General features: G+C 40.2%; 1 protein-coding gene across 4 annotated transcripts in view; it reads right to left on the bottom strand.

Moving 5' to 3' along the window:
• The window catches only part of LOC139964798 (uncharacterized), a 46,359-nt gene extending 39,144 nt beyond the window's left edge, over nt 1–7,215 (bottom strand). For 3 of the 4 annotated variants that reach the window (XM_071966770.1, XM_071966769.1, XM_071966767.1), the window contains exons 1-5: nt 6,946–7,215; nt 5,079–5,234; nt 4,234–4,394; nt 861–912; nt 112–215 (exon numbers count right to left, since the gene is read on the bottom strand). In XM_071966770.1, the coding sequence (XP_071822871.1) occupies nt 112–215; nt 861–912; nt 4,234–4,394; nt 5,079–5,195 (434 nt within the window). In that variant the 5' untranslated portion in view covers nt 5,196–5,234; nt 6,946–7,215. The remainder of the gene's footprint in view (nt 1–111; nt 216–860; nt 913–4,233; nt 4,395–5,078; nt 5,235–6,945) is intronic. The other variant, XM_071966768.1, reaches the window with a different exon arrangement.
• Nucleotides 7,216–22,816: the final 15,601 nt, after the last annotated feature.

The following is a 22,816-nucleotide window of genomic DNA, read 5'->3' on the forward strand; positions in this document are numbered from 1 at the left end:
TATATAAATTAAAACCTCTATATTTCCCTCTCACTACTTGTCACAAAAAAATTACCTCTGGAGTATCTCTCTCTTTAAAAAAATAAATAATAATTGGAACAGTTGCTTTACCACAGAACAGAGGTTGGTATTTCTGTCTTGGAAAGTTCTGAACATTTATGGAGGACATCTGTAAAGACTCTTAGCGACATATCAGAACAGAACCCGATGAAAACCTGTATGTCAAATGGTAGAATTGATCATGAAATACGACATTTTTTCCAAAGTTGACGATTTCGAGCTGTAATCTATCAGTGTGTATACTAGGTCTTGTACAAAATGAGACCAAACACGTCGTAGCCCGCTCTTCTCAAAAGTGCTGCAGATTACGCAAGAAGGATTCAACTTAAAGTGTTTTCTAAAGAAAGGAAGCTGGATAGGACCACTAGGAGATTGAGCGAGGGAAGCAGACAATTATGCCAAGATTAATTTCACAAGTGCTTCAATTTGACAACAAAAGGACTTTGGTATAGTTACGCCATTGTCTTCATAAAAGACCCCCCCCCCCCAGCTATGCCACAATTAATCTGAATAATTTCAAAGTCACATATACGATTTCATAATTTGACAAGAAATTAAAAGTTGCAAGTGAGTCTAGGCGACATTCTTATGAGGACATTTATAGGTGAGTCGCATCTTTTTGTCACTTGGTCCCTCACTTAATTACCCTTCTACTGGAGTTATAATACCTATTTTGAGTCACGGTTAAGACACGACCTAAATGTTTGATAGCAATTAACCAGCATCTCTTTGATATTTATTAAAGAGAGTAATTATAAACTGAAACTTAATTTACAAAGATTCAGAACAGTTAAACCTACCCGATGTTGAGGAACACTAAGTAGATGATTGATGGCCGTGTAAATCCGAAACCTGAGAAGCCAAAAAATAAGATTGACTTATACCAACCATGACTTTCTAGTATTAGATGACGACACCTTGCCTTTTCAAAAACTTGCCAACTAATCGCTGCATTTTTAATCTGCCCAGTTCAAAATTGTGGGAGCTGTCGGAACGAGACATTAACAAATATCTTCAGATCGAGTTGACCTGAAACAGCAAAACAGTACGTACAGACCAAGTGACTAACTATGAGAGGAGCTTAAAATATCACACTGCCGTGGTTCTGATCAGGTGTAAAGAACAGGATATTCTAGGGTTAAGTATCACTGTAATGATACTCTAGCTGCAGCATGGAGGTATCACCAAACCTTCATGATGAGGTGCATATGGTACATGATGAAAGGGTACAGTATCAAGGTATTGATACTCTAGCTGCAGCATGGAGGTATCACCAAACCCTTCAGGTTGAGGTGTTTATGGTACATGATGATAGGGTACAGTATCAATGTATTGATACTCTAGCTGCAGCATGGAGGTATCACCAAACCTTCCTGATGAGGTGTATATGGTACATGATGATAGGGTACAGTATCACTGTAATGATACTCTGCAGCATGGAGGTACCACCAAACCTTAAATATGGTACATGATGATAGGGTACAGTATCACTGTAATGATACTCTAGCTGCAGCATGGAGGTACCACCAAACCTCCCTGATGAGGTGTATGATGATAGCTAGGTACAGTATCACTGTAATGATACTCTAGCTGCAGCATGGAGGTATCACCAAACCTTCCTGATGAGGTGTATATGGTACATGATGATAGGGTACAGTATCACTGTAATGATACTCTGCAGCATGGAGGTACCACCAAACCTTAAGTATGGTACATGATGATAGGGTACAGTATCACTGTAATGATACTCTAGCTGCAGCATGGAGGTACCACCAAACCTCCCTGATGAGGTGTATATGGTACATGATGATAGCTAGGTACAGTATCACTGTAATGATACTCTAGCTGCAGCATGGAGGTACCACCAAACCTTCCTGATGAGGTGTATATGGTACATGATGATAGGGTACAGTATCACTGTAATGATACTCTGCAGCATGGAGGTACCACCAAACCTTAAATATGGTACATGATGATAGGGTACAGTATCACTGTAATGATACTCTAGCTGCAGCATGGAGGTACCACCAAACCTCCCTGATGAGGTGTATATGGTACATGATGATAGCTAGGTACAGTATCACTGTAATGATACTCTAGCGGCAGCATGGAGGTATCACCAAACCTTCCTGATGAGGTGTATATGGTACATGATGATAGGGTACAGTATCACTGTAATGATACTCTGCAGCATGGAGGTACCACCAAACCTTAAATATGCAGGGATGTAAGTGCAGCCAAAAAAAAAAACGGAAAACTATTCGGAGACCCCGGGTGAATGCCGTCCTAACACATCCTACTCCTAGCTTTGACTACTTACACACTATCGTTATGTTAGGCTAGCTCAGAAGTATTAGCGCTAACACATCTTACCCCTAGTTCTTACTACTTACACACTATCGTTATGTTAGGCTAGCTCAAAGTTACGAATACGTCGCAGCGAACTACGGAATAAAAAACAGTCTCACATTCGAATGCGATCACAAATATCGACTTTCATATGCGTATCCCGTAGATTTCCGCCGCTCACAAATATCACAAGCGTTAATTCCGAAAGTTATGTCGAGCACCAGCAGTTACGAAGATATCAATTAGCAGTCCAATCAACGTGAATTAGGCAAGGTTTTTCAACGACAGAAATGAGCTATGGCGATTTGAAGTTCGCACGTACGCAACGATATTCACATGGCACAATGTTGTACAGTGCAATGCGATGATGCGAAACAGGAATGGTATTTTGATTGATCGATGAGTGAAAGTTGAAGTTAGCTTGCTGCAACGGGCCAGGCATTTTTGCCGCGTTGTGTCTTTGATATTCAAACAATTTTGTGGAACTTTATTGGAATTAAAAAAAACGGATTTCCGTAAAAATACGGAAGACTTACATCCCTGAAAAAAAAACCGGATTTCCGTAAAAATACGGAAGACTTACATCCCTGAATATGGTACATGATGATAGCTAGGTACAGTATCACTGTAATGATACTCTAGCTGCAGCATGGAGGTACCACCAAACCTTCCTGATGAGGTGTATATGGTACATGATGATAGGGTACAGTATCACTGTAATGATACTCTGCAGCATGGAGGTACCACCAAACCTTAAATATGGTACATGATGATAGGGTACAGTATCACTGTAATGATACTCTAGCTGCAGCATGGATGTACCACCAAACCTCCCTGATGAGGTGTATATGGTACATGATGATAGCTAGGTACAGTATCACTGTAATGATACTCTAGCTGCAGCATGGAGGTACCACCAAACCTTCCTGATGAGGTGTATATGGTACATAATGATAGCTAGGTACAGTATCACTGTAATGATACTCTAGCTGCAGCATGGAGGTATCACCAAACCTTCATGATGAGGTGTATATGGTACATGATGATAGCTAGGTACAGTATCACTGTAATGATACTCTAGCTGCAGCATGGAGGTACCACCAAACCTTCCTGATGAGGTGTTCATGGTACATGATGATAGGGTACAGTATCACTGTAATGATACTCTAGTTGCAGTATGGAGGTACCACCAAACCTTCATGATGAGGTGCATATGGTACATACTGATAGCTAGGTACAGTATCACTGTAATGATACTCTGCAGCATGGAGGTACCACCAAACCTTCATGATGAGGTGTATATGGTACATGATAATAGGGTACAGTATCACTGTATTGATACTCTGCAGCATGGAGGTATCGCCAAACCTTCCTGATGAGGTGTTCATGGTACATGATGATAGGGTACAGTATCACTGTATTGATACTCTGCAGCATGGAGGTATCACCCAAAGTTGGTTTGACAAAATTCGTTGTGTATAATTTCCATGATAACAATTAAGTTAAACTCATAGTTTTCACACTCTTAACTCCTGTTAGACCCGCTGCCTCATTAATCATGTTAACTGCCACAGACGCTTTTCAATGCAAAGACACTGGGGTTATTAAATACTGAAATACTTATCTCTTATAGAAGGGCTTATATGAAAAAGCAATCCCCGAAATTGAACCTTTGACCCATTGATGCAAACATATCTGGTAAATAGAAACCGTATCACTGTGTTCTCTGATATCACAATCATAGGCCTATGTTTCAGTAGACAGACAGAGAGGAAGGTTGGGCCACTTTCAAAGCTTGGACTGACACCAATGCAACCTACTCACTTTTGGCACTCTACCTTGACTTCATCTAAACTGCTGATTGTCCAAGTGTACATGATAAGACTCGCCCCCGAGTCGATGTGTGTCACGAAAGTGTTTCCTTTAGTCGAGTGATAGAAGGACATGCATCGCAGGACATGAGGGTGACGAAAGGAGTGAACAAGCTACAAAAAACGACAATAGATAAAACAGATGAAGGATTGCCCCGAGATGTGAATTAATCATACTAATATTTGATGCTCAAGGAATATGTTGGTGCCTGCATGCAGTTCATTGCAAAATAAAATCTGGTTGAAATTGTTCGCATCTGTAATCAAAGTCATGTCCTCATAGCATTTTGTATTTAGAGAAGATATGAATTTTTTATTCAAACTTTGTGGTATTTTGCATCTGCCAACAGCAGACTGAAGTTAATATGTGTTTAATTTTTTTGGGTCAAAATATGTTAAAACTCACTTATTCACAGAGGGAAAATATGCAGGCAGCATTTTGATAAAATTAGAATTAAAATAATCATAATAATAATTCTACAGTAAATTCTCTAAATGCTTATCAATACCAATAATTAGGGTTGGATTATCCAATAGGCAAATGAAGCATGTGCCCATAGGAGGGCGGGGGGGGGGGGGGGCCTCCAAATATCAAGGGAACCTCCACGAAGTCTTCAAGACATATATACCACCTTTGTATAAATTCCAGGTTGTGTCTGCAAAAGTCAATAGAAAGGGGCAGAGAGAACAAGCTGTTGGTGCCTTGGGGATCTAGAAGATATAATTATGTTATTTTTTTCTTCCTTTTTTCCCTTTTTCTCCTTTCTGATCGGGGATGCTTAGTAATTAATAATTTACCTGCAGACCATAGGGGACCATGACCATGACATCTTCAGGGTCCAGTTTCTTCAGTAGAACCTCCACATGGCCCTTCACAGAGCTCCATGGAAGAAGCTTAGCCACTGTATGAGTCATCTCTTTAACACAGGAGTATTATTTTTTGCTGTAAGAAATCTTCAAAGTGAAGGGAATGGTTGTCACGCAAAAAACATATGTGGCGGAGTCTAGCTTGCTTTAAATGAGGGTGCAGGGGAAAGCAAAACTTTTGAAAGTTGGAGGTAGCTCAGAAGATGGATGATTGGTAGCATGGAACAAGGCAGTACTTAGGCCTATATGGGCCACATTCCTGAATGATAACAAATGCTTCTGTGTTGTACCGCGGGTGGACAGATAAAGTGCAGAGGAAATTGAACTCACACTTAATTCTTGCTTCTGCAACATCTACAGAATCAACTCCTTCCCTCCCCTGCCCCCACACACAACGACACCCAAAAAAAAAGCACTATTTTAGAAAAATATGTCAATTCTCTTCAGAGCATCTAAGAAATCAATGAATTTCACTGGTCATGTCTTTTTTGAACCAGAGATGGCCATCTCTTTGTTAGGGATTAACAACTACCTTTCTTACAGAAAGCATGGACCAAGGCAATGAAAGCTGAATGTTAAACCTGGAGACACCTAATTTTGATAGGTGTATACTACCCTGATTCCACACTACGCCGATCAGGTGTAGACTATATTGTAATATATAGGCCTAGCCTATAGGCATAGTAGTCTAGAGCTCATAGTCATATTCCCATTTAAGTCACATAACCTAGGGTCTAGACTATTTCATATAGTAGCCTATTTGTTTTTATGGTGTCTGAGTAAAAAGATGATTAGCAAATTTTGAACCATGAATGGACTAAACACAACCAAATCTGATGTAGTTAGTCCTTGGGCCTAGACTAGTAACTTAGAGTAAGTGAGACCTATGTTTGCTACATAAAGTATACTTTGTTACCTTCGTTAGGCTTCCTGCAGTAATATCGTGCTTTTCTATTGCACAATGGGCAAAAGCCTGGGACTAGGCTAAGCCTAACCTACATCTGTTTAATTATTTTCACATGGTTATTCAGGCAAATATAACGCTGGCTATACATGCCATACCAACTGGAGTTCAGTCTAACCAATTCTGCTACTATCGGCAAGCTAAACACGCGACATGTTCATATCCAAACACACACACTGCTGAATGATAGATGGTCTTGGGCTTACTCAAAACTTAAAAGAACTTTGCAATTGCCCTAGTCAGCATCTAACACTAACACTAGTAGGATGGTGACTTCGAAGTTCGGCCACTTAAGACTTAAAACACCCCAAAACTAAATCTTCTGGTATAAATCATTTGAAAATATACTTCATATGGTGGGAGAATTTTGTTATAGTACGATACACGGCCAAACTTTCTTTCCTGCAAACTGTTTTCACGTTGTTTTCCAAGAAGATTCTTCGTGATTGTGGAACTGGTATTTCTTGCTAGAGTATTGCGAAGTTCGGACACGCAACCCACAGTGTGGCGCTGGTGATAAAATTGTGGCGCAGTTGCTTTTTCAGTAATTATAACAGACTTCATAGATCTTCGTCATTTTATTGACAAATATGTAAGTAATTTCTTGCACACGGGTCATTTTGGAGAGAAAATAACTGTAGCTTCGTACTTTTTGGTGAAATTTGGCTCTTCCTGTCAGTTGTCTTTTTAAAATCGTGTATTTCTTAGGGTGCCCGAACTTCGCAGTATGCCGAACTTCGCACTACTGACTATACTAGTAGTAACGCTAACGGCTGAACCTCGTTTGTAAGAGTAACCTAACAAGTAACCCAAGTAACAAGTAAGAATACTAACAAGTAACAGTAACACTGCAGTGCTTAGTAGCACATCAGCTAATTTAAGTCTAACCACCAAGGCATCATTCGTAATGTTTTCTTTTTCTTCATTCCCGTTCACGGTTGTTTGGACTTAAAATCAAGATGAATTAATGAGCCAAAGGCTACAATAACATCCGTCAAAACTTGCAGTTAAGGTCGTGTTGGTAAGACACAGGTTATGGTGCCTCGGCCTTCTTCAAGTTCTTCTTGGATGTGCGTTCGGTTAAGTTGTTGTGCAGTCAATTCTCCCAAGAGTGTCACGTGACCAACTTAGATACGCAACGCTCTGACCTCATTTCAAGGTGGGCGTGGCTACAGCATTTGAGGGCGCATCGCCTAGCGTCTGTGCAGAGCCGTATATCCAGGGAGTTGTTCCATAACAACTCCCTGGTATATCTAAATATACGGCTCTGCGTCTGTGTTCAGATCCATACACTAGTTATACACATACATCTATTGTAACGGAATGATGACGTTTAGATGGATCAATGATGTAAGAAAAGGGATGCATGCCCCTCCCCTAGAGAAACATTGGACAAAAACAGCAGTCTACAGCTACGCCCCTGGGACGAATATATATAATTCTTTCTTTAGTTATGAAATAATAAACAGGTAAACACGTGGGATGAGCTGGCGAGGGCTTCGCCGTTTTGTGTGCACAAGGATCTCAGATTTCAGTTGAGTAATTATTGTTGTAATTACTGTAATTATTAATATTTTCCAGGGAGGTTGAAGGTCTTGTTCACATTGACAACGCAACGAGGATTTGAACTCAGCGATCAGGGGTTAGAGCGCTAGCTCCATCCTCAGCACACTAAATAATCATAAATTATAGGGGTGGGTTAACACGTATGTATTTCTTTATCCAGCTCCTTCCTGGAAGCACGTTAAAGCCCACTCACATTGTTTTAACCACGCCTATATCTCCAGTCTCAGCACACTCATTATGTCACCCACTAAAGGTTCCCCTGCCTTTTTATGTAAACTTCACATCTCGCGCGCACTTCAAGCAGTGGCAGACGACAACTGTTCAACGCACATCCAGTTAGCCGAACAGCGGGGCGCGGCTTATCACAATGGCCTACCCAAGGGCGGCGGAACCGGGGGGCACAGGGGGCACGTGCCCCCCCCCCCACTTTTCCTCAGGGTTAAAAATGTGCCCTTTTTCTACATAAAAATTGAGGTGTCTCAAGTTAGCAAGAGGCCAGGGAACCAGAATGAACACTCGGGAAGGGCCGTTTCCGGCCATCTGAGGGGTTTGTAAAACCAAAAATTTTCTTGTACGCTCCGCGCCAACCGATGGTGGCGCTCCGCTCAGAATGTCGTGCATACAACTTTGGATATTGCAGTGCTAGTATGCATTTTTTCCATGAAAGGGCGGGGGGGGGGGCGTTGATGGAGTGATGTGTATACGCGAAAAAGATAATACAATAAGAGTTATAAAGGTTACTAAATATAAGACTACATCAGTCCAATTGAATTTCTGCAAAGTGCCCTTTGATGTCGGTGCCCCCCAGATTAAAAGTGCTTCCGCCGCCCTTGGGCCTACCATTATGTCAATATCATTAAATGCACTGAGCTGGAGCTATACAAAGCTGTAACCCCTGATGAGCTCAGCGGGGGTCTGTCTGACCGCAAGGGCAATCAAAATCGTGTTGCGCTCAGGATCAGACCTCGCAATCGTGATCTCCCTTTTGGGTGAGGATTCTGGCATTGTAGTGTGTACGCTTGGGGGATCAAGTGACCCGATATCTCCGGTTACTTGAACAAAACTCTCACAACTGCAGTGAATTTTAAACAATCACAGCCTCTTTTCGTGACTATGTTATATTCTCTGTTCGTCTTTGATCCACCCATGGAGCTATAAATGCTCCATGATCCACCTTTCGTTCTCAATGCTTCCAGGTCAGTTTTTTTTATCTATATATCGTGGAAAAACAGGATCCGAACTCGATGCATTCTCAAATGTGAACAAGGCCTATGTGATTAAAGTTTTTTTTTCAAAATTTTTTTTGAAGAGAATTAAGTGTAACACTTCAAAGATTGTCTTTCCTGTAGAAGAATGGAAGTTTTCAAACAAATCACATTTATGCGAATTTTGACTCATTTAGCCTGAATTGCTTCTATAAAGCAAATATCAACAGTATTTGTGGATCTTCGCGTATATTTATGTCACTATTTGCGTTTCATTTAAGGATGCCATTTATTGAAACATGGAGGAGGGGGAGGGGGGCGAGGTGTATAGGTCGACGTAGAATGATGGACAACTCACTGGCAGCAATTACCGGCAGCGTGAGAAGAGCTGAGTAAGCAACTCTTTTTATTGAAGTAGGGCCTATATGTAGTGTCTTGGAATAATTCATTTATTCATTTCTGAGTGCAATTCACACCACTGTTGAACATCATTAGAGGCATTGAAGACTCGCCCCAAACCGCGTGCCACGCTCTGAAAAAGTTACCACTTTCCATTGCTTGCAAATGACGTTTTCTTCTTGTCGCTACAGAATGCAGACAGTAATGAAACGTGATACCTTGTTATTTTTTACCTCGACCTGAGATGTCCACGCTGTTATGTACACTGTGTTGTGGGTATTGACCGTAGCTGTATGTATTGACTGTACACTAGTGTCTAATTACCGACGGTAGCAAGCTGTGTGTATTTTCTGGGTTCGACATGGTGATTAACACTTCTGTTATACACCTCATTCGAAACTAGGTCAGATGAGCGACATGAGACGTTTCTTTGTGCGCGAGTCTTCACACCCTTTAATGATTCCATATGAGCATTTGAGTGCTATCGTGATATACCGTTTCCCAGTCATATTAAAACTGAGTGACATTGTTAGGTTCCCAAGTTAAACACGGAACCGAGAATGAAGACACCAGACGAGCGGTTCCAGTTAAAATGATATATTGATATGTGCTTACTATGATGCAAGTAATAAAAGGTTCACGGCTAAATTTCGAGCGACTGTTATAGTAAACTAATCCCTCCGGACTCCATCCCACGTCCTATAGGACCAATAAAAATTAGTTAACTGAACTGCAACTCTTAACTTCAAATCAATTCAAACTACAACTCTTATTGAGACCATAAGAACTCTACTCCCCCACTCACAGGAAGCATCCCCTTTGATACGAAATGCTTCCTACACAGAAATTCTTTATTTTATAAGACTGGGTATAACAATTAGACCAAATAATGAAAAACATAGACAAATCCTAAAGATTATCAAACTACAAGGTTAAACATAAAATTGAAGCGAACCATAAACCAAATTACCAATAGCTATTTCACCCGATCGACAATCCCGACAGCCATCGAAACAAAAGTTCAATACACGCATGCAAACAACCAAGAAAACATAATGTATTTGTCAAAAATAGACCCATGCAGTTTTATGCAAGGTCACAAAGTCATTGCATAACTGAATGACTATTGTCAATCTTAGACAATTATTAAGTTAGACAACTTCTCTGTCAAATACGATACGATTCTGACCGAATAAAAGAAAAGTATTAAGTCAAACCTCGCCATAGCAAAGCGTGTCACATTCATATAAAAAAAATGGTCAGCAAGTCCATTCAGTTTTGGCAAATGTAGTAAAGTTACATACGACAAATTCAACTAACGGTTCAATCGACCTAGTGAGTCCCGGCACAACTTGACCAGCAAACGCTCATTAAATTTTTTACCAAAGGAAGCAATTCTTTGCCATCTCAGATCCCTATAGACACACATTCGATTTTGGCGAATATAGTAACAAGTTAATCTTGCGCCGGCTCTAAGTGTTTATCAGACTGTCAGAATTTACCCTGACATTTACAATTTCGAAAGGACACGTTGAACGTAATTAACGGTCATTAATCATCTGATTAAGAAATCTACACAATATGATTTTTTTTAATAGCAAACTCGACGAAAACATATTAAATGATTCCACGAACCCCCTCCCCCACCCCACCCCCAAAAAAAGTAAGAATAAGAATAATTATCATGGCACTGATTAAATGCCGTTCTACCCGATAAGTATAAAATAATCATGTTTTGGAACACAACAATATGTTGTAAAAGAAGCAGGGGAAACGAAAAGCGGTAAGAGATGTAGTTGAAAAGCAGTGAAATATGAAATAACCTTGTTAGAGGTATTAAAAAGTATTTGTTTGGAAATGACAGACGAATATAATAGGAAGTATAAGAGTAGTAAAGAACCTTGCATCTATGTCTTCAAATCAGAATGGTCACATCAAATATGTTTAACCTGCCACACAATCAACACAATAAAAAGCGGAATCTTCTGAAAATTAAACCAACAAAGTGACGATCATTTTATAGTTACAGTAATGTAATCATACGCATAGGAAGTATTTCCGATGATTGCTTACACTTTTATTGCTTGTGGTGCAGTGATGTGGCATGTTCAGACAGTTGTTCACCTCTGCGAGATATTTTGAAACACATAAATATATGACAGAATAAGGAAGTACTCTTATATTACTCTATGGAAACCATATCTCAGAGCCTTAGTGGGTCCAGGGGGCGAACCCCACCCCCTTAAGCTGCAACTTTTCTGAGACTTCCACTTATTCTCTTGTTGCAAGATTAAAGCAAGACAATACTTAACAGAGAGAGAGAGAGAGTGTGTGTAACGTAGTCTGTCATACCTAAGTCAGGGATATTTGTTATACTTAGGCCAGTGTTAAATCTATGGGGGTTCGAGCGTTACTACGTTTGTTATTGTTTATTCTAAAGTGAACCAAGTCGAGCTTTCTTCTAGTGGACAGTGGCTGTTGTTGTAGTATGTACAATTGTCATGAATAGCAACAAAAAAAGGTCGACATTATACAGGTGTTCACAATGATAGAGTTTTGTTTTCTATCTATGTCTTGAGTCTACAGAGAAGAATTTACTCTGTGTGCGGCCATCTAAGCCCTGTTGGGCTTTCTAAGGACAGTTGTGATATTTTAACTTTCACTTCTCTGATAGTGACATAAAAGCGCAAAATAAATCTCAGAGAGGAATTAATTTTCAATGAAAATGTATTAGAAAGTTGTAGCATTTTGAGATATTTTCTGATTTTGTTTTAAATACTCCGATTTCCTGTGCCCTGTTGCTCCCCCGTCACCCCAACCACTTCACCTTGCGGACGCCCATGCAAGCCCTTCTCTGATACCAGTTTTAGAATTGCTTAACTGATCACTTTAACGTAAGGAAGAAACATTGATTATATCAGACACGTTCGAAGAACGCCAACAAACTTTACAACTGCATAATCATGTGGTTGACACCTCCACATGGCAATGTATTGAAACAACATGTTTGGCCACTACACATTTTGGTCACTAGACACTTTTCCACTATCCAAGGAGTCTTCTCCATCGATTTCGCTTTTTCCAATCTTCGGCATCATATCTGACACCTTATTAAACAACAAGCCCGTCTCCTTTACAAGCTTTCCCACTTCTCTGATTTCACACAATATCGCGGAGAAAGCGTTGGGATCTATCTTCTTTGCATGACCTACGAATTTTGAAAACTCCCAAAGGAACACCTGGAAGTTGATTTCTTGCATGTCGACAACGGATGCTACCATGATGTACCCGCCAAATATTTGGCTGGATTTTGACAATCCAGCCATGTGACTTAGGACACATTTGGTCGCGAACACATCCAAGCGAACCATGGCGTTGTTTGACCAAGCGACATGATAACTTTTTTTCTCAGACATAGTCCCAGATGAAGCTATTTCTTCGGGACCAAGGAACGCCTCAAGACTTCCTGCGATGCCATCCGTTATGGCATCAGACCATTTACTTTCACATAATTCGCGGACTACTTTGTTGATAGTACAACTTATCACGTTCTTCGTGTCTTCACTATCGTGCACAAACAAAGACTGCACTTTATCTACAACATTGCAAATCGGAACAGTGCTGTTCTTCGGTGGCGATTGACCTTCAAGAAGGAGCTCATTGTAGAATTTGTCAATCTTCAGGTGAACACTGTTAGCGATCAGGTCCAATTTTTCATTCATTTCCTCTTGTGCATTCTCCTTGTCGCGAAGTTCATTTTGGTCAATCACGCTCTTTGCAAGTCCACCTATTGCAGAAACAGTCGCACCCATGGTAGCGTTTCTTCAACAATTTGTCAATATAGATCTGTAAGATTGAATGAAATGCATGTAACGCGTCGTCTAGTGAAGTAAAATCTTGGGGACAAAAATGTTGGTAGCAATTATCTGTGTCATCACATCACGGTACAATGAATAAGTCAAAATAAATAAGAATAACAGATGTGGAAGGAAATGATCTAAAAGCTCTTGTGGGCTTAGCGATAAGAAAACTCGCTGAAAAATAAGAAGAAACAAACAATACAAAAAGGAAGAACCTCCCAAACGTTCTCCTGCCCGACCCCTATCCCACCAAAACACCACCCATATCCTACCACCACCCAACCTTCCACCACCCACGATAACACAACGTTCCTTTACAGTTAAACGGACTCTACCCTAGATCAGCTGTAGACACTTCCATATAACATATTATGTGTCATATTTACATTGCATATATAAGATTCCGGATAACAAGTTTTCATTAGCCTATACAGTTAAGGATAAATTCGGTCAATTTTACCTCGTTGGAGGACAAAAATACCAGGATCGTACGAAAGGTTTTCAATGGCTGGTGGGTTTATTGAAGATGTCGATTTTCTTATGGAACACCTGCCTGGAAGGGTTCAAGTTTTTGTACCATGTCGTTAAGAATGTTTAGATGCCAAACAGTGCATAACTTGCAAGCATATCAACTTGATTTGATAATCTGACGCAGTTAGTGCTAACATCCACCGTAGCTTGAGGGACCATTCTCTACCATAGCTGAAAAAGGTGAGACGAATCCGTCGAACCAAATTTGCCCCCCCCCCCTCCAAGTACCCGGGAAAGAGCCTGATTATTACATAACATTGTTACGGATCACTCCACCAGTAAGTTGAGTGAATTTGGTGGGAAGAAAAAACTGTCATGTATTAGTTGCATTTTGTAAGCATGCAATCGGATAGATGCAATTAGAACACTACAATTAACACAAATTGCACAAGGTAATTATAAAATATCCAAGGGTGTTTGGCTGAGTAAAATAAAATCGTACTATCGAGAGTACTCTGTCCCAATGCGACTACAAACAATATTACACAGCAATGAGCAAGGTGTGCATGATTGCCTTTGTATACGACTCTAGATTGGTGGGAGTTTCTGGTGGCTGGAAATGATTGCCTAGCAAATTGCTGCAAATTTTGTGTATCTGTTGGCGAATACCAAATTCTCATAGCATTTTGTAACGCGAAGATATCAATTTGTCAAAGTTGGTGATATTTTATTTTGAAACTGCATCTGGCAGGTTTACTTTACTACTAGGTGTGATCGAAGAGGGTTTACGAAGAGGATTGATCTGGAGAAGGTGGACGGGGGGGGGGGGCAATTTACTATACTGTGACGTCATATTCACTATAGTGGCTGGACCTTGACTGAGAAGTCGACTAGACGTTTTCAGATAAATTCTAACTGTCTGTCTGCTTGCCTGTTTGTCCGTCTAATCTATCTGTCTGCATTTCGGTCTATCCATCCGTCCGATTGCTCTATCTACCTGGCTGTCTGTCTTTCCATATGTCAGTCAAACTGTCAAAATATATCTAAAAGCCTCAGTATGTACTCCATAATCAACAACTAACCGAGGATAAACATTTGTCACATGTATGATGTAGTAAGGTGGTTCAGAGACTTATGTAATTATCAGTCGTATGTATTGAACTTCAAACAGTGAGATCCCTAATATATGTTTTATAAATACACTTTTAGTTTACACAAACCTTGATTTTTCGTTGATTGGTTGATGATCACATCTGTCTCGGTGAGTCGAGTAAAGTCTGGTGTTCACGGATCCCGGGTATCTGGAGCGAATATACGATGCAACTCTCAATGAGTTTCTTTATATTGGCAATATGCTATACCAACCGGAGTCGACGTCACGAAATTTGCATAAAATATCAACCAATCACCGATGTCTTTGCAAAAGGGGGTGAGTGAGGGGGTGAGTGAGAGTATCACCAAAACTAAATCAATGATTTACAGTATACATGCACAAAGGAAAATAATATTCTACCAAAGAGTTGCATTTTCATGGAATTTAAGCCTAATACAGAGAACGTTGACAAATACGAACAAACTGAAACTAAACAGTCACTCACGGAGTGATTGAGAGCCATTGTTGTTGTTTTTTTCAAAGTCAAATGAAAAAAAAATAACTCAAATGGACTAAAAAAAAAAACTCAAGAATGTTTATACAAAAAAATACAACAAAAAAACAAGCATGCAAAAGCCCGTGAGTATCTATAGTACTGTAGGCTATGCATGTACGAGTATTAAGAAAGGGAACTTTATAACTAGCTATAAAGATACGCAATGATACTTGGAAATAAAAATGTAGATCACCAAAACTAATCAATGATTTCCAAAATAAAATAAAACTGTTAGCAAACTGCTTATCCACTAGAGAGCCTGTGTAGGAGAATGTGTAAAAGTAACTTGGCCTGACGTTTCGATCCTAGCAGGATCTTCTTCAAAGGCTAAATGACGAGTAACAGTAACAGAAGGGACTAAAACACACACAGAATACAGAAAGAGCATGGTGAACACAAAGAGATACATGTAAGGGGATTAGTAGACAAGAGATGAAGAAAAGAATGAAAGAAACCAACAGGGGAAGAAGAGAGGTAGGAGATAAAACAGTGGAGGGACAAAGAGAGAATTAAGGGAATGGGGTAGGGAATAAACTGGAGGACAATGGAGAGTGCTTTGCGTTCATCTCTTGGAAGGTTGTAGTGTGTTCTGCGGAGAGGAGAGTTTGACTGGTTAGTCTCAGAGCTGACGACTTGTATGTAGGCTTCTAAAACAGGGACTCTGTTCTTAGGAGGCTTCCAAGAACTTTTCTGTAGAAGGGTTCCCGTTCAGAGGATCATCTAGGAATAACTCACGAAGGCGAATTCTGCGAAAGAAATGAGTAAGATCTTGGCTCAGTTCCGCTTGATCAAATGACGGAGGAGTAGGACAGAAGTTGAGTCCTTTGGAGAGAAGCCTAAGGTCTGCACTGGTAAGAGTAGAAGAAGATAAGTTAACAACTGCAGTTGAGGATGGTGGTTCAGACTCAGGTGGAGTCTGGGGCCTTCTAAAACGGTTGCTGAAGCGGTACGTTTGCGTTTTATCTGAATATCAATCATTTTGTTATTTCTTCTTTCAGTGAGTTCAATGTTCTGCTGTGACAAACAAAAGTTAATATTGTTAGTGTAATGAGTCCATTCGTCATCGGTGCAGCATGACTGTAATTCAAGCTTCAGCCTCAGGATATCATCGTTGAGGCTATCTAATGACGATGTTTATGAGACGGATGGAGGTGCTATGTAAGACTCGATCCAACCACAACATTCTCCTAACTTCAGATAGACTCCAACGAGCCGTCCCTGACAACCCCATCATCGCCTACAGACGACCCCGCAACCTACGAGACCTTCTTGTGCGTGCGGCTGTTCCACCTCTAACTTCTAACCCTACACCCATTCAGCATGGTACTTTCAAATGTGATCGTACTTCGAGATGCATCATCTGCAGCCACCACATTGTTGAATCCAATTCTATCACCAGCCACAGCATATGCAACTCACACACAAGACTAAGGGTCACATCATTTGCACAACCACTAATATCATATATCTGATCTCTTGTAGAGTTTGCGGCATCCAGTATGTTGGCGAAACCAAAACCACCCTCAAGAAGCGATTCTATGGTCACAGATCCTCAGTCAACACCATGAAGACTGAAACCCCAGTTGGAGAACACTTTAACCTTCCCAACCATACCATCAACGACATGTCCCTACAGGGGATTGAATCCTTAGGTAGCCGTCCTGACCTAGTACGAACCAGCAGAGAGAGGCTGTGGATGCAACGCCTTCGCACCATTCAACCTCATGGGCTCCATATTCAGGAAGGACATGACTAACTTTCTTCTGTTCCCCCATCCTTCTCCCCCTTGTCCCCCCCCCCTTCACTCCTCTTCTCATAGCTCACTTTCACTCTTTTTTCTCCACACCTTTCTGTATTTGTCCTTCTCCAGTTTATTCCCTACCCCATTCCCTTAATTCTCTCTTTGTCCCTCCACTGTTTTATCTCCTACCTCTCCTCTTCCCCTGTTGGTGTCTTTCGTTCTTCTGTCCATCTCTTGTCTACTAATCCCCTTATACCTATCTCTTTGTGTTCACCATGCTCATTCTGTATTCTGTATATGGACATATATATAACGGGGTGGTAAACCAAAGTGATTGTTCAGGAAATATATTTGTCGTCATGTGAAGGCCAAAAACAGGTCCTTCTGTAAACTTTCAAGTTACTTATGTAGGCCAAAAATCAATGATCATGACATTTGTTTTTCAAATTTTTAGCATTCATGAACAGTATAGGCCTATAGTGCGTTCTGGTGTGAGTAGCAAAATTGTCTTCTTAATGTTCCCGTCATAGGTCTATTGGGAAATATTTCCACCCGTGGGAGACTTGATTAAGTCTAATATTTACTTGTTGTTAAGGCTTGCTATATGTATATGGTTCGATGTCATTCTCCGCGTTTACTGTTTAAACGGATAAACCATTGTATGTTTTAACAGATTTAAGAGAAACACATAATGGCATCCTGGTGAGATTTTCAAGCATTTCTATTTAGCGTTACTAGTCGAGATATCGATAACTGATAACATGTGTAATGTCAGAGTTGCACATAGCTGGAAGTAAATTGTTTGTGTATCTTTATTTTTATTCTCCATTCTTTTGACGGTGGGTTCGGTTAGTGTTTCTACTTTACCTATGACCGCAGTGCGTAAATATGTAGCCCATGTTTGAAGCAAGGATAAATAGAATGTAAATTTCAAAGTAAAACATCAGAGAAATTTGTCAGACTAGTGTGCTTCCATATGACATTACACCTGTTTGCTTCAAAGTTCACTTTGGGTACAATACTGTACGTGTCAACGTCAAATGCTGTTATGTCGAACACGTACAATTTAATTACGACATTTATGACAATCACATTATACCAATTAACTAATAAATATCACAAAAACTGTGCATATCCATATTCCTGCAGGAATTACCAAACTTCTCGAACGGTCATCAGTCGAGCGAAAATGGTTCAGTTTATAGCCTTGGGGTTTCGTGCTCTGCCGGGGACGAACAGGACAGGACGAACAGGCTTCGAAAGGTCATGAAATAGGATTTGATCAAAATAAACAGTGAGAATAGTTTATTATGATGATTACTAACAACTTTGAAACGTGACAAGTTTCATATACATTAGAAATCGTTCACTCCATTTTCCCATCATTCTTCAGGACAAATTAAGAAGTTTGTTTATAATATACTTCATAATTAACCATTAAAACAGTGATGGAGAAAGTAAATGTTTCAGCTAACAGCGATATTAATTGTGATTAGCTCTCTGTTAATGAAACAATACGTGTCATATAAAGCTATTAAATGGCGATGCTGTAAACACATAATCATATCGATAGTGTTCTTCGAGCTATAGTACCCTTTCGGGTCAGATCTGTTTGCTAAATTAGGCTTTCGAATCAATTATTCATCCATGGCTGTTCGACATTTACGTATAGTTCTTCATTGTGTCTTAAATGATTACACGAACCCCCACCCCCTCACCCACCCCCCCCCCCAAAAGTAAGAATAAGAATAATGATCATGGCACTGATTAAAGGGCGTTCTACCCGATATGTATAAAATAATCATGTTTTGGAACACAACAATATATTGTAAAGAAAGCAAGGGAAACGAAAACCGGTAAGAGGTGTAGTTAAAAAGCAGTGAAATATGAAATAACCTTGTTAGAGGTTACAAAGTATTTGTTTGGAAATGACAGACGAATATAATAGGAAGTATAAGAGGATCACTCCACTAGTAAGTTGAGTGAATTTGGTGGGAAGAAAAAACTGTCATGTATTAGTTGCATTTTGTAAGCATGCAATCGGATAGATGCAATTAGAACACTACAATTAACACAAATTGCACAAGGTAATTATAAAATATCCAAGGGTGTTTGGCTGAGTAAAATAAAATCGTACTATCGAGAGTACTCTGTCCCAATGCGACTACAAACAATATTACACAGCAATGAGCAAGGTGTGCATGATTGCCTTTGTATACGACTCTAGATTGGTGGGAGTTTCTGGTGGCTGGAAATGATTGCCTAGCAAATTGCTGCAAATTTTGTGTATCTGTTGGCGAATACCAAATTCTCATAGCATTTTGTAACGCGAAGATATCAATTTGTCAAAGTTGGTGATATTTTATTTTGAAACTGCATCTGGCAGGTTTACTTTACTACTAGGTGTGATCGAAGAGGGTTTACGAAGAGGATTGATCTGGAGAAGGTGGACGGGGGGGGGGGCAATTTACTATACTGTGACGTCATATTCACTATAGTGGCTGGACCTTGACTGAGAAGTCGACTAGACGTTTTCAGATAAATTCTAACTGTCTGTCTGCTTGCCTGTTTGTCCGTCTAATCTATCTGTCTGCATTTCGGTCTATCCATCCGTCCGATTGCTCTATCTACCTGGCTGTCTGTCTTTCCATATGTCAGTCAAACTGTCAAAATATATCTAAAAGCCTCAGTATGTACTCCATAATCAACAACTAACCGAGGATAAACATTTGTCACATGTATGATGTAGTAAGGTGGTTCAGAGACTTATGTAATTATCAGTCGTATGTATTGAACTTCAAACAGTGAGATCCCTAATATATGTTTTATAAATACACTTTTAGTTTACACAAACCTTGATTTTCCGTTGATTGGTTGATGATCACATCTGTCTCGGTGAGTCGAGTAAAGTCTGGTGTTCACGGATCCCGGGTATCTGGAGCGAATATACGATGCAACTCTCAATGAGTTTCTTTATATTGGCAATATGCTATACCAACCGGAGTCGACGTCACGAAATTTGCATAAAATATCAACCAATCACCGATGTCTTTGCAAAAGGGGGTGAGTGAGGGGGTGAGTGAGAGTATCACCAAAACTAAATCAATGATTTACAGTATACATGCACAAAGGAAAATAATATTCTACCAAAGAGTTGCATTTTCATGGAATTTAAGCCTAATACAGAGAACGTTGACAAATACGAACAAACTGAAACTAAACAGTCACTCACGGAGTGATTGAGAGCCATTGTTGTTGTTTTTTTCAAAGTCAAATGAAAAAAAAATAACTCAAATGGACTAAAAAAAAAAACTCAAGAATGTTTATACAAAAAAATACAACAAAAAAACAAGCATGCAAAAGCCCGTGAGTATCTATAGTACTGTAGGCTATGCATGTACGAGTATTAAGAAAGGGAACTTTATAACTAGCTATAAAGATACGCAATGATACTTGGAAATAAAAATGTAGATCACCAAAACTAATCAATGATTTCCAAAATAAAATAAAACTGTTAGCAAACTGCTTATCCACTAGAGAGCCTGTGTAGGAGAATGTGTAAAAGTAACTTGGCCTGACGTTTCGATCCTAGCAGGATCTTCTTCAAAGGCTAAATGACGAGTAACAGTAACAGAAGGGACTAAAACACACACAGAATACAGAAAGAGCATGGTGAACACAAAGAGATACATGTAAGGGGATTAGTAGACAAGAGATGAAGAAAAGAATGAAAGAAACCAACAGGGGAAGAAGAGAGGTAGGAGATAAAACAGTGGAGGGACAAAGAGAGAATTAAGGGAATGGGGTAGGGAATAAACTGGAGGACAATGGAGAGTGCTTTGCGTTCATCTCTTGGAAGGTTGTAGTGTGTTCTGCGGAGAGGAGAGTTTGACTGGTTAGTCTCAGAGCTGACGACTTGTATGTAGGCTTCTAAAACAGGGACTCTGTTCTTAGGAGGCTTCCAAGAACTTTTCTGTAGAAGGGTTCCCGTTCAGAGGATCATCTAGGAATAACTCACGAAGGCGAATTCTGCGAAAGAAATGAGTAAGATCTTGGCTCAGTTCCGCTTGATCAAATGACGGAGGAGTAGGACAGAAGTTGAGTCCTTTGGAGAGAAGCCTAAGGTCTGCACTGGTAAGAGTAGAAGAAGATAAGTTAACAACTGCAGTTGAGGATGGTGGTTCAGACTCAGGTGGAGTCTGGGGCCTTCTAAAACGGTTGCTGAAGCGGTACGTTTGCGTTTTATCTGAATATCAATCATTTTGTTATTTCTTCTTTCAGTGAGTTCAATGTTCTGCTGTGACAAACAAAAGTTAATATTGTTAGTGTAATGAGTCCATTCGTCATCGGTGCAGCATGACTGTAATTCAAGCTTCAGCCTCAGGATATCATCGTTGAGGCTATCTAATGACGATGTTTATGAGACGGATGGAGGTGCTATGTAAGACTCGATCCAACCACAACATTCTCCTAACTTCAGATAGACTCCAACGAGCCGTCCCTGACAACCCCATCATCGCCTACAGACGACCCCGCAACCTACGAGACCTTCTTGTGCGTGCGGCTGTTCCACCTCTAACTTCTAACCCTACACCCATTCAGCATGGTACTTTCAAATGTGATCGTACTTCGAGATGCATCATCTGCAGCCACCACATTGTTGAATCCAATTCTATCACCAGCCACAGCATATGCAACTCACACACAAGACTAAGGGTCACATCATTTGCACAACCACTAATATCATATATCTGATCTCTTGTAGAGTTTGCGGCATCCAGTATGTTGGCGAAACCAAAACCACCCTCAAGAAGCGATTCTATGGTCACAGATCCTCAGTCAACACCATGAAGACTGAAACCCCAGTTGGAGAACACTTTAACCTTCCCAACCATACCATCAACGACATGTCCCTACAGGGGATTGAATCCTTAGGTAGCCGTCCTGACCTAGTACGAACCAGCAGAGAGAGGCTGTGGATGCAACGCCTTCGCACCATTCAACCTCATGGGCTCCATATTCAGGAAGGACATGACTAACTTTCTTCTGTTCCCCCATCCTTCTCCCCCTTGTCCCCCCCCCCTTCACTCCTCTTCTCATAGCTCACTTTCACTCTTTTTTCTCCACACCTTTCTGTATTTGTCCTTCTCCAGTTTATTCCCTACCCCATTCCCTTAATTCTCTCTTTGTCCCTCCACTGTTTTATCTCCTACCTCTCCTCTTCCCCTGTTGGTGTCTTTCGTTCTTCTGTCCATCTCTTGTCTACTAATCCCCTTATACCTATCTCTTTGTGTTCACCATGCTCATTCTGTATTCTGTATATGGACATATATATAACGGGGTGGTAAACCAAAGTGATTGTTCAGGAAATATATTTGTCGTCATGTGAAGGCCAAAAACAGGTCCTTCTGTAAACTTTCAAGTTACTTATGTAGGCCAAAAATCAATGATCATGACATTTGTTTTTCAAATTTTTAGCATTCATGAACAGTATAGGCCTATAGTGCGTTCTGGTGTGAGTAGCAAAATTGTCTTCTTAATGTTCCCGTCATAGGTCTATTGGGAAATATTTCCACCCGTGGGAGACTTGATTAAGTCTAATATTTACTTGTTGTTAAGGCTTGCTATATGTATATGGTTCGATGTCATTCTCCGCGTTTACTGTTTAAACGGATAAACCATTGTATGTTTTAACAGATTTAAGAGAAACACATAATGGCATCCTGGTGAGATTTTCAAGCATTTCTATTTAGCGTTACTAGTCGAGATATCGATAACTGATAACATGTGTAATGTCAGAGTTGCACATAGCTG

Source organism: Apostichopus japonicus, chromosome 23 (genome assembly GCF_037975245.1).
Source record: "Apostichopus japonicus isolate 1M-3 chromosome 23, ASM3797524v1, whole genome shotgun sequence".
Taxonomy (NCBI): Eukaryota; Metazoa; Echinodermata; class Holothuroidea; order Aspidochirotida; family Stichopodidae; genus Apostichopus; species Apostichopus japonicus.